The sequence below is a fragment of the Alosa pseudoharengus genome, unplaced genomic scaffold, assembly GCF_046254945.1.
Source record: "Alosa pseudoharengus isolate Yale_2024_CS ecotype anadromous, Long Island Sound unplaced genomic scaffold, YU_APseudo_1.1 YU_APseudo_1.1_scf_3, whole genome shotgun sequence".
NCBI classification, from domain to species: domain Eukaryota; kingdom Metazoa; phylum Chordata; class Actinopteri; order Clupeiformes; family Clupeidae; genus Alosa; species Alosa pseudoharengus.
Window position 1 is genome coordinate 28,094,954 of NW_027468718.1, and position 15,018 is coordinate 28,109,971.

The following is a 15,018-nucleotide window of genomic DNA, read 5'->3' on the forward strand; positions in this document are numbered from 1 at the left end:
TTAGTTTGGAGAAAATATAAAAGGTTATCTGTCATCTGCTAAGGCTTGGCCATATGACCCGTGAAGTACGCGTTTAAGACCAGATCGGACTATAATATCAACATAGGGCAGATGAGAGGTTTTACGGTAAGAAGCGTGGAGTATTCCGTAAGAAATGGAGGGTTTGGGAGGGGATATACCGCCGATGCACAACAGAAGTTTTTATCCATCTGCATTCGGGGCACACACCAGCAGAGCTGCAACAGGAGCGACGGTCTATTCGGTCGGGGACAGAACAAACTCATTCACTCATGACTCTTTCAAGACATACGGGTCTTTGCCTACCACAGCCGCCTCAAATACGTCTGTCGCCTTCGGCTGTCAATTCGGCAACAGTTGTTATAGTTGCAAAATACCGCACAATTCCTGTTTCCAGCACAGCGTGTTGAAACAAACCGCATCTCTCGGTGGTCATTCAGACAAATCGGTGGACATGACAGGCTTCACCACTAACGTGCACTGCAGTGAACTTCCAGGGAGGGCGAAAGATTTTGGGGTTTATCAGGGCTTTCAAACTCACTATCCACGGATTCCAGGATACATTGATGTACCTGTTGTGCCTCGAAGTAGCGCTGGTGATCCGCGACATGGGACTGCCCTTCCAATGGAAAACTATCAGCCTTGGAACTGGTCAAGTAGTTGGGGTAGCCAACTTTACTGTGCAAAAGAGCAGAACCAAAGCACGCACATTTGGAAATCTTCTCTTGCAGGTATGAACAACGTTTTTTCTGTCCACTAACAAAAAGTAACATTTACCAAATGTAAGAACATCTTTTGAACTAGATTCCATGCAGATAAATGGCTCAAGTGGCTAGGCTAAGATGTTGGGCAGAATATAACAGGACATAGGCCTATATGTCCAAAGTATGCCCAAAGTCTCTCACTATCATACAAACATTCTCGAGCTTACTATTTGACCAATATTATATTGTATAGGCTTATGTTTAAACGCGTTGTATTTGTAAATTACCCTGCGTGCTATAGTCCTTGACTGTCAGTTGTTCCTCGATTAAGCACATTAACTCACATATTTAGTTAGTATTAATGTTTATTTGTCTGTCTACGGTGTAGCCTACAGAGTCGTAGAAACAAAGCAGCTTTGCCCTTAAGCAAAGTACTAAACTCTCACATCACACTTTCCCTGTTATTTTCCTTATAGAGGATACAGCACTAAACCGGCCAGACGTCAGCACCTTTTACCGGCGTGGGAGGAAGAAAAGGGTGCCATACTCCAAGCTCCAGCTCAGAGAACTGGAACGAGAGTACACAATCAACAAATTTATCACTAAAGAGAAAAGACGACGAATAGCCTCCTGTACCAATTTAACTGAAAGACAAGTGACCATATGGTTTCAGAATCGACGCGTCAAAGACAAGAAAATCGTGTCAAAAACGGCAAAAGACTTTGCGCCTTTTTCATGAAATCCTCAAGTCCTCCATGGTAAATGCAGGGTGATCTCAGGGAGTGAACTAAAAGAATATACGCGCGTGTTGCAGTGAACCACAATTTCAGACGCACTATATCACACTGGTCTAATTCCTTATTTGTATAAGTGTACAGGTTTTTGAGCTTTTCTTGCCTGTTTATTTGTGAAGAAATAGTTACAACTGTCATTCTTTCTGTAACATGCATATAAAACCACATTAGGCTATTTCAATTGTAGGCCTATTGTCAACAATATCTGGTTTGTTTTGTTCTGTTAGGCTACCTACCCCACTCTATTCCTGTTGTTTCAAAAATGTAAACATTGAGATTTCGCCAAATACAGATTATCTCCACGTGTGAATTAAAGAGAAAATTAGTTTGACACAATTACTATTTTTTTATTTATTTTTTTATTTATTATTTTAATTTCAACATGACTATGTGGGTGCTGGCTTAAGCATACAGCGAGTTGAATCAAATAGTAAATAGTAAAGTATATAGTAAATAGTCCTAGGCATATACGCTTTTTTATTGTGTAAATTTAAACTTTAAACAGTAAGGAGTGAAATTATCATCCCAGTAGCCATTTTGGCAAGACATCTCAATTTATTTTTTGAAGGATTCTCTCAAATAAATCCCCTTTAATGCCCCACTTTTACTTTAATAATGATAGGCCTTTGCCATTTTATATAAATAAAAGGCTATGTTGTCCTATAGTTATATAAGCAAATCACGTAATTTTAATTTAGTCTAGTGGTTAACCAGAGAGCTTTAAGTCTAGACTACAAACGTGTCCAGTTAAGGCAAGGGGTGGATTTCGGGCCACCAACAAATAAGATTTCCCCAAATTGTAAATGAAGATTATGCATGCAAATGCAATAACTGTAAAGAGTTGCCGAATTTACTCCTTACCATTGACCTTGACATATTTCCATGGTCTCCGAACTTGACTGGAATGCCGCTCATGAATAATCAGACGCTCTCCATTTATGGGCCTCTTTCGCCACCTGCTGGATCAAATTGACAATTACATTGACTCGGACTGATGGAGAAGCATTCCCTATTCTCAACAAATACTCAAATAAGTAACATTGCAATCGGGAAATGTTCCGTTTAAATGAACTAATTATCCTATCTTTGAAGGGTATATTCTACACATGGCCATGCCATTTCTAAAACCTATCAAGAGTGTAGAATAGCCCTTGTACAAATTGAGCCTTCAAAGTCCAAGACGGTAGTGTTTAAAATGTTTTCCTACAGATTGCCTTTATGCATTAGCTAGCCTATTTATTCATGCCACTAATGCAGACATTTGACATGGTTTTATTCTGTTTACACACGGAATTAAATCCACGGTTTTGCAGACTTTTCCAGACTTTGACCTTGAACTAACCCGTATGTCAGTTTAACACACTGTATATTTCTAGACAGCCATAGCCTATAGAGAGGGCAATTTAAGCCTTTTGTTTGTGCATACCATGAGTCAGACAAAAGAATCTCACCTTGGTGGTTTTCCTGAATTTACTAGACTCATAAAAAACGCACAGAGCGATCTGTCGCTCTGTCGTCTTTTTCCGGAGACGCCGGTTAACAGTTGTCATTTTAGCAACGCTTGCAGAGGGAACTCTTGTTATCTTTACTAAGGGACTTTGGAAAAGCATACAGAAGGTAAGAGATCAATACGGCCTACCTATAGGTTGATATGGCATGTGCAAAGACAGGTTAAAATATTGGATATGGTTAAAATAGTTTTTTGCCTGATAGCATTTGCAAAATACCACATAAAGACTCTCAATGGTTTAACAGAAGATGTGTCGTCACTAATTGTCTTCAAAAATGTGTACATTTAAATGTTCTTAGATCTGTGTGGTCAACCAACAAAATTAGGCTACTTTTAAATTATATGTGGAATCGTTTAATTTGTTCATTGGGTTAATGGAGATCCGTTTCCTTTCCAGTTTTTTACAGAATAGGCCAAAATCAGCACATTTGTGTAATGTTTTGTCATTTATAAACGTTGCCTTTGGTAGGTTTAGCCTTAAACGGCGCCCAACTATCAGTTGTAAGGCATCATAAGAATATTAGGCCTGCGGAAATCTATTTTGTTTTACTCTAACAAGACTGGGAAGAACATAAACTTCAATTGAATGTGTCATTTCAAAATGGAACCGAAATTAATAGCCTACTACTCTCGATTCCTACTTTATTATTTAGCTTAGCCTACCTCTTGAAATTTCATACGTGTGCAGTTCAAATTGGCTATGTGTGTGGGCCTCTGAAAGTTTGCTTCAGTGTGGTAAACAGTCTTTTATCTGCAAATTTGAGCATAAAAAACTTGCAGTTAAATAAAATTAAAAAAAATCTACGTTAGCCTATGCTTGAGCCGCATATGTGCTATGAGTTTGAATGCCCATGGAAATTTATGCGGAATGACATAATTAGGTTACTTTAACTGTAGGCTACCTGATATCTATCTTGTTCTTTAGCCTACTTTATTTTTTTTCTTTGGCTTTCTATTCAGTGTGTCTGTGGAGAGACTAGACAATATAACAATGGTAACAGCGAAATAACCGGACGTGTGTGGGTCATATGATTTTGTCCCTCTTAAAATGTAAAACTTCCAGCTATTAGGATAGCCTATATCGAGTTTATATTTTAAAAAGGGATCTTACGTTTTCATTTTTTTTTCTAAATTAGGCCTACTATTTGCCTGCTCTTTTTCTAGAGGCCAAAATGTTTACTTCATATCAATGGCACACAGTGTAAAACATCATATATTTTTTTCCTGAATTCAACTCAACTTTTAAACTAAATTTAATATAGAGAATATTTAAAAATTGTATTTGTAAAGTATGGTGGGCCTATCTTAGACTTTGAATCAGTTGGTCACTACTTTGTGTCAATGCAATGGGCGGAGCTGGACAACATACTTAGCATATCACGTGATGTTGTGTGGCCAAATCAACAATTACCCTGCTTTTATTCTCAAAGTGTAACTATAAGGTCTTGCAAGAAGCTTTTTAACGAACTCTTCGGAGATGTGCGAACGCAATCTTCTCAGTTCTGGCTATGTTGGTCCTCTGCTAAATTGTCCTTCTTCGGAATCATTATATTTCCCAAATTTACGGAGCAATGGAGCCCATCTTTCCGGACTTCCTCAGATTTCCTACAGCAGAAGAGAGGTGTGCTCGTTCCCGTGGACTTCCCCAAGTTCGTGCACGGCCCCACCACAGAGCCGCGCCTTCACTGGCTATTCTCAGCCGTTTCTGACAGACTCAGTGCCTCAAAATGCAAACCCAAACTACAATAAAGGATCATCAGAGGACATTATTGGGTATAATTTTCAGAATGCACATCCAAAAAGCGGGGAACCACATAGAGACGAGGCATCGTTCGTGGGCGAACATGGAATTGCACACTCTGTTAGTTCTAGCAAGTACGAGTTATCTAACTTGGACAGACGGTCACAGAACTCTGCTGCACACACCGAACTGACAAGTATGCAAGTAGCTAGCGATGGTGTGAAGCAATCGGTCAACTCACTTGTCCAAATGCAACCATCCTCAAGTAACACAGCACCTAGAGCATCATTCTCTGATGGTATGCAATTGTTTCATTTACTTCTCCACTCCCAGATTTATAAAGGAATATAAGTGATGCTCACACGCAATGATAAAACATAGTTTAATAATATGTTTGTACACAAACGTGAACCTTAGCTGAAGTCTTTGTAAGATTTGTCAACAAAAAAATAAATATGCAGCCACTAGTTACTAATAGTTGCCTATTAATTTTCCAGGTGTGCCTTGGTGTCCATCACAAGTGAGACAGAGGAAAAAAAGGAAACCCTATACAAAACCGCAGCTGGCTGAACTTGAGAGTGAATTTTTGTTACATGAATTCATAAACCGACAGAAACGAAAGGAACTCTCGGATAGGTTGGATTTGAGTGACCAACAAGTTAAAATCTGGTTCCAAAATCGTAGAATGAAAAAGAAGAGACTTTTGATGCGTGATCATGCCTTTGCAATATACTGACGGCAGCGGCCTGTAGGTAGACTTCCGACTGACGCAAAGGTCACGGGCAAGCGGATCAGACATCAACCATGCATGGAAGAAACCAACATTCTGAGATTATTTAATTCATGTATGATATTGACAATGTTGTATTTATTTTCCAGGATTGCTGTTTCTCAAACTCTGTTTGCAAACGTAAAGAAACATCTAATCTGTGATGCCAGGGAGTACTAATGGCAGTTTCAGTGTGCAATCCAGTATGCTCTCATCAAGTTATTAATCAAGTTATTGGCTAAATTTACGGCGGCTTTGTGTAAAATGTCCGGATTTCTTTTTCAACACCAGGGTATATTCTACGAGCATTCAGAGTTTGGGAAGAGAGTATGACGTTTGTAGTTACGGGAGGTGAAATGAAGACTAGTTATTAAAACTCAAAACAGTCCAATCTTATGTAACTTTGTAACAGTTTTGGTCATTTAAAACCTTTTTGAAGACATAATTCAAACCACTACACATACATGTAGCAATATGACATTTAGGACAGTCTGCAAAACATAATGTGCGCTACAGCTTAATAAATGTTCCTTTATCTTCCATTCAAAAACGTAACATGTTTTGGCACAGCATGCTATTTAATTACAATAGTTTGGCTATTTTGATTAAATGTGTTAATTTATGTTTACAAACGACCTGCTGGTGAAAATGAAATGTAACCACCTGAAGAAAGATACAAACACTGAATATATGGATTTTAGCCTGGGGTCTTTAGTCTAAATCGTGGAAAGTAGCTTAATTGTCCATTATCTGGTGTATACATGTAATTGAAGATTTTAATTCTGTATTAAATCATTGCCTTTAGTAGCCTATTAAGTGATCATGCTATGCTGCATGTGTGTAGTTGATTTGTTGTGCGTTTGTTGTTGTTTTTGTCTTTGTTTAATCAAGTCCAACTGGAGCTGTTGTGCGTAACGCGCGTCCAAGCTCAAGTTCGTTGGTCAAGTGAAATCAAACATTTGTCAGACTGAGAACGGAATGCAGATTTCAGATTTTTGCAAATAAGAAACTGCCTGTCTGATTTAATTTAAATAACTTCCCGACACAGGCTTCTTTTGAATGTGAATTGTTTGCGTTTTTCGAACCTTCATAGGCCATATCGGATTCACGACAAGATACCCAAGATACGTTCGATGTATTTGCATGGCTGTACCACCTCTCCACATTTTACATATTAATTACTCATGTAACACTATTTTATCACATCAAGGAATGGGTCCACGTGCAATTAAAAAGCAAACCAAGAAAACATTTTGGTGACATGTTATGGTAGCCAAAATATAAAGTGCCTTCTCCCATCACTGTATTAAACAATGGTGCGAGGCACAGATATTACTATAGTCAATAGTAAAGAGCTTTACCTGCTTGTAAACAGTCTTATAGCCTAAACATTGTAATGTAAAATAGCCTTGGCGTGAAAGCTAATAATTGTTTTGTATGGTTTGCCCTCTACGTTTGTCCATGCAACATAAACATTAGCCATAAACGTTTTAAAACCGGTAGCTCCGTGGACAACGTAGGCTACATCTAGTGTGTTGTTCTTAGAAAAAAAAGAGTAAAGAATAATTCCAACATCAGAAAAAAGCAATCCAAGCATTCCAAGAAGGGGGAAGACGAGAAAGGATGCATTTAATAGCCTTTATTGTAATGGGCAAAAAAGCCAACATATTTCGACCACGAGTAGGCCTAAATGTCTTCAAATTAAGCAAATGAGGACAGCGAGTAAAACGTTTGGCCAAAAACGTATGCATTCACTCCATGTGTTTCAAGCAACAGTACGCTACATTTGTTGTCATATTCAAATTTGTTTTCCATGAAACAGATGTATTATTATAGGCCAAGCCATGTGCCCATTTCGTTGACATGGATAGATACAACATATTTTGCATTTGTAACAGCTATTTGCCTACACGTATGCTGCTTTATTTGGAAATTACACAACAATTTAAAAGAAACTATGATGACCTACTTCCTTGCTTTTGGGATAACTAAGATATTAATCAAGTTAACATTACCATTGGAAACTATTTGCAACTCTAAAAACGGTGCATCCATGGAATAATTCTAACAATGTTCCCGAGACGCCCCTCTTCAGATCTGACCAGTCGAAAAGCCTGTGGATCGCCAAATGGGGTTGAGGTTGTTTTTCCATCTTTCAAGCTCCTTTAAGAAAACGCCGCCAGACACTGCCTGTTCATGCGCTCCAGATACTGGGGGCGCCAAAACAAAGTTAAGGTCAAGTTAGTGTATAATTTTGCATTTAGATTAAGCGCATACACTTTAACTTGAATTCAGTTAAATATCTAAAACTTTGAAATGTATGAGATGGGTAGCTTTATGGCAACCTATAGTGTGTTCCACCTTACATGGTTAAACCGCAGACAATTAGAGAAGGCCTCACTGTTTCCACTGACAAAAGAAACAGTGTTACAATGCGGCTATACGTAGGCTAGGCAACTAATTGCAACAATATTTTAAAACCATGTGTGAAGTGGAATTATCACATTAAATTACATTATCTGCCACTGAAATAACACTAACTGAATTTAAACTTTGCGTTCCTTGTATGAGTTTTCAAACAACATGCCAGTGAATAAATTCCTACAATATTTTAGTCTGCTGTTAAAAAGCGCCAGACGCATTATGTAAAGACAGAAAATGAAAGAAATACTTACAGGTGCAAATGTGGATTCAAATGTCTACATCGTTCCCAAATGTAGGCTAAACAAAATCAATTTAGCAGTTAATACCTTACATTTATTGATAAACACGTATTACGCACATGGCGTTTTAGCCTTGAATGCGTGTACAAATGCAATTTACATGTATACATATATTATTTATCATCAGAACAGAATATCGTAAGATTCCGCTGGATAATGCAATGGCAACAATGTGGCTCTGTGCGCGTTTCATGGTAAAGTGTCTTGGATACACTTAAACTAGAACGCATCCTTTTGTCTGTGCAATAAAATGATTTGACTGCTGACGGGTATTGGTGATGTCTGGGTGCACATCGTCTCAGACGGCAGACGTTCAAAGCCAGAAGAGTTGTTTTGGACTTGGCAGTGTGAATATCTAAATGTCTCCATCAATGCCGGCCTTCAACATTTTAATTGACCTGTTATTCCTGGGATAAAGTTTGAATATTAATCTTTGGATTTGGACAAAACAAACGTGCACTAAAGTAGCACATGGGTAAAGTAGTAAATCTATTATTTTGCTCAATTCTTTGCATGGTGTGTGTGTATGTGTGTGTATGTGTAGAATTCCTCAGCTAAAACCCTAATATGCACAGAAAGTTCCACATTTCAAAAATGACTTTCCCCTGATGTTCTATCCAATCCAAAAAGTCTTTAAATTCTTGAGAGAGGTTTTGACTTCCTCTTGGCTACTTTATTCCTCTTGGCTACTTTATTCTTCCTCAATTTTGTTGATCCTTTTCTCGGCTCTTTCTTTCATGCGTTATGTCGCCCTGATACCAAAGAAACATTAAAATATACTTGAAAAACCGGGCCTATATGTCAGGAATATAGTTCTTGAAATGCCTTGGCGTTTTCGAAAGTTGACTTCAGCTTTTCTTGTGCAATTGAATACAATATATTAGTATGCAACTTAAAATTGCGAATAATAATGGTGAAAACAATGCACTGGCTTAGTCTAGGGTATGATCTACAATGCTTCTCTGTAGTCAAAGACATTTCTGGCAGAAAAAAATGTTTGTTTAAAATTAAGTGACATGCTTGTTTTAAATACGAAATATTCAGACAAATGTACTGCATGAAACACATCGACACTGTTACACAACTGTTACTTCAATCTGCAATGTGTATAGGTAGACATATGCCTTGGATGGGATATGCAGTGATTGTTTACCAACCCCCTATTATTCATACGGGAGAAGCCAAAGATTAACAGGGGGGTTTCAGCAAAATGCCGGTAACCAATGACCTGCTGTGTGCGTTCACCTATGAGTTGCTTAAGACAGTTCTTAATGACTGATATTGATATATGGTAATTTCTTTACCGGATCACATGACACAATTACCTCAAGAATCGATCAAGATGAATTGCACGTCAGCCTACGTTTCCGATTTTTTCTCCCTCACGGATCCTGTCCACACGCCTATGGTGCAATAGATGGACAAAGTTTAACTCACTCAAGCTGCCTATTCCTTTTCTCTACCGCAAAAGGGAGATATGACGGAGTACGATGATCGCAGCAGCTGCGCGTCAAATATGTATTTGCCGAGTTGCACGTATTATGTATCAGCGCCCGATTTTTCGTCGGTCTCGTCGTTTTTACCGCAGACTACGTCGTGTCAAGTTAATTTTCCTTATTCTTCCAACATAGCTCAAGTCCAACCTGTTCGGGAAGTGTCTTTCAGGGACTATGGACTGGATCACCCGAGCAAATGGCATTACAGGAACAATTATGCTTCCTACTACTCGTCGGACGAGATAATGCACCGAGATCTAATCCAGTCATCAAACAGAGCGGAAATGCTATTTAAAAACGATTCGTTGTACAGCCACCACAGCGGCACCAACTCGTCCTGCAGTTTCTTCACGAATGTCGGCAGGAACGGTGTACTTCCTCAAGGATTTGACCAGTTTTTTGAGTCTGTTAACTCTGAGAAGCCCAGCCCTGAACACTCTAAACAAAAGACAGAGTCCAGTGTCCCCGGAGATGCCGCATGTAATAAACAGTCTTCAGATACCTCAGAGCAGTCGAAACAAGACCTAACCGAAAACACAGAGGAGGAATCTTCAATATCAAACTGTGGGGATGACAAGAACAACGGCTCAAGTAGGTACACGCATTATAGGGCATAGAGCTGGTCCACTACTTTGTCAGACCGGTTTTATGTGCCGATTTATAAGCATGCAAAGGTTTTTATATACCCAATAAGATTTACTTTGCTGTTGTAAAAACATTTACGATGGGAAAGCGCTTTAAGTGGGTGACTGCTATGGTAGCGATGTATACTATATATAGAAAATGCTTTGTGGCATGAATCGAATCAGTCGAGTTCAACTAAATTCTTCCGATGTGGGATAGCCTAAAATACGCTTTTATGTATATTTAGCCTACACGTAGATCATTGGCATAGACATGTTTTTGGACAAGAAAGGGTTTCTGTTTTAGAAAGTGCGTTTTTCACGAAACAATGTCACTTATATTGAACGCAAAGTCAGTCGCTGGTTGAATCATAGTATTGTTCTTGTGCGCGTGCGTGTGTGCGTGTGCGTGTGTGTGTGTGTGTGAGAGAGAGAGACTGAGTGTGTGTATATGTGTGTGTGCGCGTATTCCTGTGTGTGTGTTAATGAGCTAGTATTCCTTGTATACTTTATGTATTTAAAGTTTAGATTCTAAGTGTATGTTGCTCTGTGTGTGTGTGTGTGTGGGGTGGGGGGGCATATTTGTCATAGCCTAGGCTACATGTTTTTAAAGTAAACCTATATATTTAGAGACAGCGACCCAAATACACTCAAATTGTTGTCCTTCTTTCAGAAAGACTTTTGAGACACGAAGGTGTTATTAAAAAACGTTACATCTCTTTACAGGTGCATCTAAATCCAGGAAAAAGAGATGTCCCTATTCCAAGTACCAGATCCGAGAACTTGAACGAGAATTCTTTTTCAATGTGTACATCAACAAGGAGAAACGCCTGCAACTGTCGAGAATGCTTAACCTTACAGACCGGCAAGTGAAGATTTGGTTCCAGAATCGACGAATGAAGGAGAAAAAGCTCAACCGAGATCGGCTTCAGTATTTTACTGGAAACCCCTTGTTCTGAGTTAAAACTACTTCAGATGCAACAGCAGACTCGTGCTCATGACCTCCATTATAATACCACCAATATAGGTGTTGTTGGGAGGCTTCAGTCGTTTGAAAGGAAAGATAGCCTTTTGCAACCTTAAACCCAATGCTGTCAACAGGCCGGACTGATGTGTTTCTTGAAACTATGCAACGCCTTTGGTATCACAGTCGTGAATACAATACCTCAAACAAGGGAAATTATTTAAGACATTTGTAAAGTCGACGTATGCATTATCCAGTTGAGTGAAAGCATCCAGGGCATCTCGACAATCTTTTTTCGTACTTTCTCATTTAATGGTGAATGCCACTGAAATGTAACCCTCTTGTATCAATCGTATTTATTTATTTCATTTTAAATGGCTGTTTCATTGTGATACCAACCTCATGAGTATTGCAGTACGCAACAGATACTTTGATTACAGTAATCAACACGTAATTTCATAATAGTGGAATTATGTATGCATTAGTTAGACGCATGTGATGTATTAATGTATTAATAAACCAAAAACACTGCAAACAATTAGTTCGTTCTGTGCGTCCGTGTACCCCTCCAACTCATGGTTTTCCATCAAGACGGTTATCCTTTATTTATATTTAGATGGACACAAAATACCTTTCAGAGCTCTTATAGACTTTGGTCAGTGTGTGATGACCAATGGAAATGAGTCAGAACGAACATTTATAGACCTGCTTAGCAAAAATAACCGCTGGCTGATGCTAGGCCGTAGCTAAAAGGTATGCATTTCGGAGGGCTATACGCCAAACCATGAAGCTCTTCATCAGCTGTAGGCTGGCCAATAATAACTACACGAGTACTATAGTTCCTTTATTCCTTTTATGTTGTTTTACACTAAGGGTGTTTACTAAACCTTGAACCGTCTAGACAGACTAATAAAACCCCAGCTGTAAATGTCTAAATTGGGGGCTATTGGACCCTCTGGTGACTTCAAATGCGACTCTGTCCAGAAACGCCACAAAGCGATGTAGCTAGTTAATTTTATGAAACACACACACACACACTGCAAAATCTCAGAGGAAAAATAACGAAAAACTTATATTCAAATCAACTTTTTTTTACCGAGGGAGAGCGATTCCTGCGCCATTGAGCTGGAAGTTCAGTGTGGACTCCTCTTTATCTAAATTACAGGCCCAAATTTGGACATGGATAATTGAGTCTATTTTTAGAAATTATATCATTATTATTACCCATTGGCAATTCTAATGTATATGTATACATTAATGTAAAATCAAAATATTGCATTTGAACTTCCTTAATGTCAAGGTCGTCACCCTTAACCTTTTTGAATAAGTATAGCCGCTGCTTTGGGAAAGACGCCCTCTGATTATCTGCACTGCAGCAGGATCTCAACATGGCTGCCATTACTCCTTGCCTTAAAACTGCGTGTTCTTTTTTCATAGAAACAACTCCGCGTTAAGCTTCAAGACCTGCAATGACCCATTCTTATTGGAATAATGGCATTTGAGTGTACATGGTATTCGGAAGACTGTCCTAAAGTGTATAAGGACGAATAAGTAGCCATTTTACGCAGTTTGGTTTTGAAAAAATCAGAGGAATATCGTGATAATCAAGAAAGTAAGAGAAGTAAATACTGTTGAAATAGGCCTATTGATAGCAAATTAGACGACATTTTGGCAGAAAGGAATTATTTCGATATAGCATTGTGGCAACATGCAATCATGGTGTTTTTGTCCATCTGAAATCCAATGTTCACAATTAGGTTGAGGAAAAACAGCATAGGCCTCATTTTAATAGTTAGAAACTATAAACTCAAACATTTTTATGTTCTTGTATACACTTTGCTCGAAGCATTTGTCAGTCATTACTTAGTCGTGATGAATTACCAAACTAGGTTAACCCTACGTCTTAATTACCGGTCATGAACGGAATTGCACAATCTTAGCGCATCTTAATAAATGCATGCATGCGTTTGTGATTATAATAGCTGTAAAATGAAACAATTTCCAAATAGCCTAGATGTGATATTTAATTTTCAAGATACTTGTATAGCTATGAAATTATGCGGGTAAGCTATATTGGTCGGACCGCCTTTCCACAATTTTCAACATTTCTATTTCAGCATTGTTTTATAACCAGTCAGGGGTAATACCTGTTTTATCCTTATCTGAAAATGTTTTTGTATTTTTTATTTGAATAAGCATGCCCATTGTTATCCATGCACAACTGTCTCCTTTCTCCGTTTTGGCTATTTAAATATCAAACCTCTCTTAAGGTGCAAAGACAGTCGTGTTTAACACATAATGTTGATAATGTTGATTTTAAAACGGTACGTCCTTGGCCTCAACAAGTTGCAGCGGGTTATTTGCTATTTAAAAAACATGCATTGAACTTAAGCTTGGCCTATTGTGTTAATCTGCTGTTACATACTTTATCCACATGAGGGCAGGCGCACAGCAAGTTTTTAGGCTGAATATGAATCTCGGTTGTTGTCACACTGCACTTAACGCTGTTGTTGGTTTCAAAAAGGGAAGAAAAATAATTATACGAAAACTCCCACTGAACTGTTTACAAACGTTGCAGTGGATTCCTTTTCTAGTGTTTGTGTTTCTCTGTCTTCATTATTCAAAATAAAATGCAAGCAGGATATTATTGCGTCTGTGGCATTATTAGACTATGTTTGCTTATTTTGATAATCCCATTTTAAATGTGTTTAATTTGTTCTTGACATATATGACGTTTTCTTGAAAGCAGTATCATCTTGCGAAACTGTGTTGTAGGTTTGGATTGTAAATTATGTGGGCCCATGGTGTTGTAGACGGTGCACCTATGTGATAGAGGTACATTTAAATGGCCTATTTCTCTCAGATCAGATCAGGATACAATACAATTCATCTTTAGCCTGCATCTATGTTACAGTAAAATTTACATTTATACATAATATAGGCTTTAGCCTTTTTTTGAAAGGGTACTTGTTTTGTATCCTCTAAGATAAAGGAGCGCAAGCAGCATTTTCAAAATCGAAGTTTGCAACAAGCTACAAATCGTTCTGATACAACCTATAAAAATAATTTATCCTTTTTCCTAACTGTCGTTCGTCTATAATTATAAGGGCGGTATACTCAAATATATAACAGTATTTAGTTTAAGATGCTCTGTGGATTTTTTAAACGTTCAATATGACAAACAATTGTAAACAATTGAGAGGAATAAGCAAATAAATACAGATAGGCAAATATGAATCATGGGGTGCTTTTTATAAGAATAATGTTTTAGAACAGGACCTCTCCAAATAGCCGAAAAGGCTATTGCAGTATTTGGTGCTATTTATGTCATGTTTATTGCAATAATAGCTACTATTAGTGAATGTAGGCCATGCTAAATATAATTTGGGCAACACTGGTATACAGTATAGTCGTATCATGTGTCTTTGCATGGCATTAGTATCTTTTTCCTCTTGGGTAAGCCTAGTTTGTGAGCTTTTGTGGGAGTAGCGCATAACATAATAAACACGTGTTACTACAACCACGCCATATATTACAAGAGAAAGTGAGAGAGAATAGATCTGCACATCGTATAACTATGAAATATGTTGATAAGTAATTATGTTTGCGATTAGCGATGTAACATTCAGAGAAAACGCGCGCGCGCCACACGCACACGCACACGCACACACACACA

General features: G+C 38.2%; 3 protein-coding genes across 3 annotated transcripts; all 3 read left to right on the forward strand.

The window, feature by feature from the left end:
* Nucleotides 1-154: 154 nt before the first annotated feature.
* On the forward strand, nt 155-1,461 carry hoxd13a (homeobox D13a). The gene is made up of 2 exons (XM_076262814.1): nt 155-749; nt 1,199-1,461. The coding sequence occupies exons 1-2, from the start codon at nt 155-157 to the stop codon at nt 1,459-1,461; spliced, it is 858 nt and encodes a 285-aa protein (XP_076118929.1).
* Nucleotides 1,462-4,503: 3,042 nt separating this feature from the next.
* On the forward strand, nt 4,504-5,503 carry hoxd12a (homeobox D12a). Its single transcript, XM_076262638.1, has 2 exons — nt 4,504-5,065; nt 5,265-5,503. The coding sequence occupies exons 1-2, from the start codon at nt 4,504-4,506 to the stop codon at nt 5,501-5,503; spliced, it is 801 nt and encodes a 266-aa protein (XP_076118753.1).
* Nucleotides 5,504-9,549: 4,046 nt separating this feature from the next.
* Nucleotides 9,550-11,337, forward strand: hoxd11a (homeobox D11a). Its single transcript, XM_076262639.1, has 2 exons — nt 9,550-10,346; nt 11,105-11,337. Exons 1-2 carry the CDS (start codon nt 9,737-9,739, stop codon nt 11,335-11,337), a joined length of 843 nt encoding a protein of 280 aa, XP_076118754.1. The 5' UTR covers nt 9,550-9,736.
* Nucleotides 11,338-15,018: the final 3,681 nt, after the last annotated feature.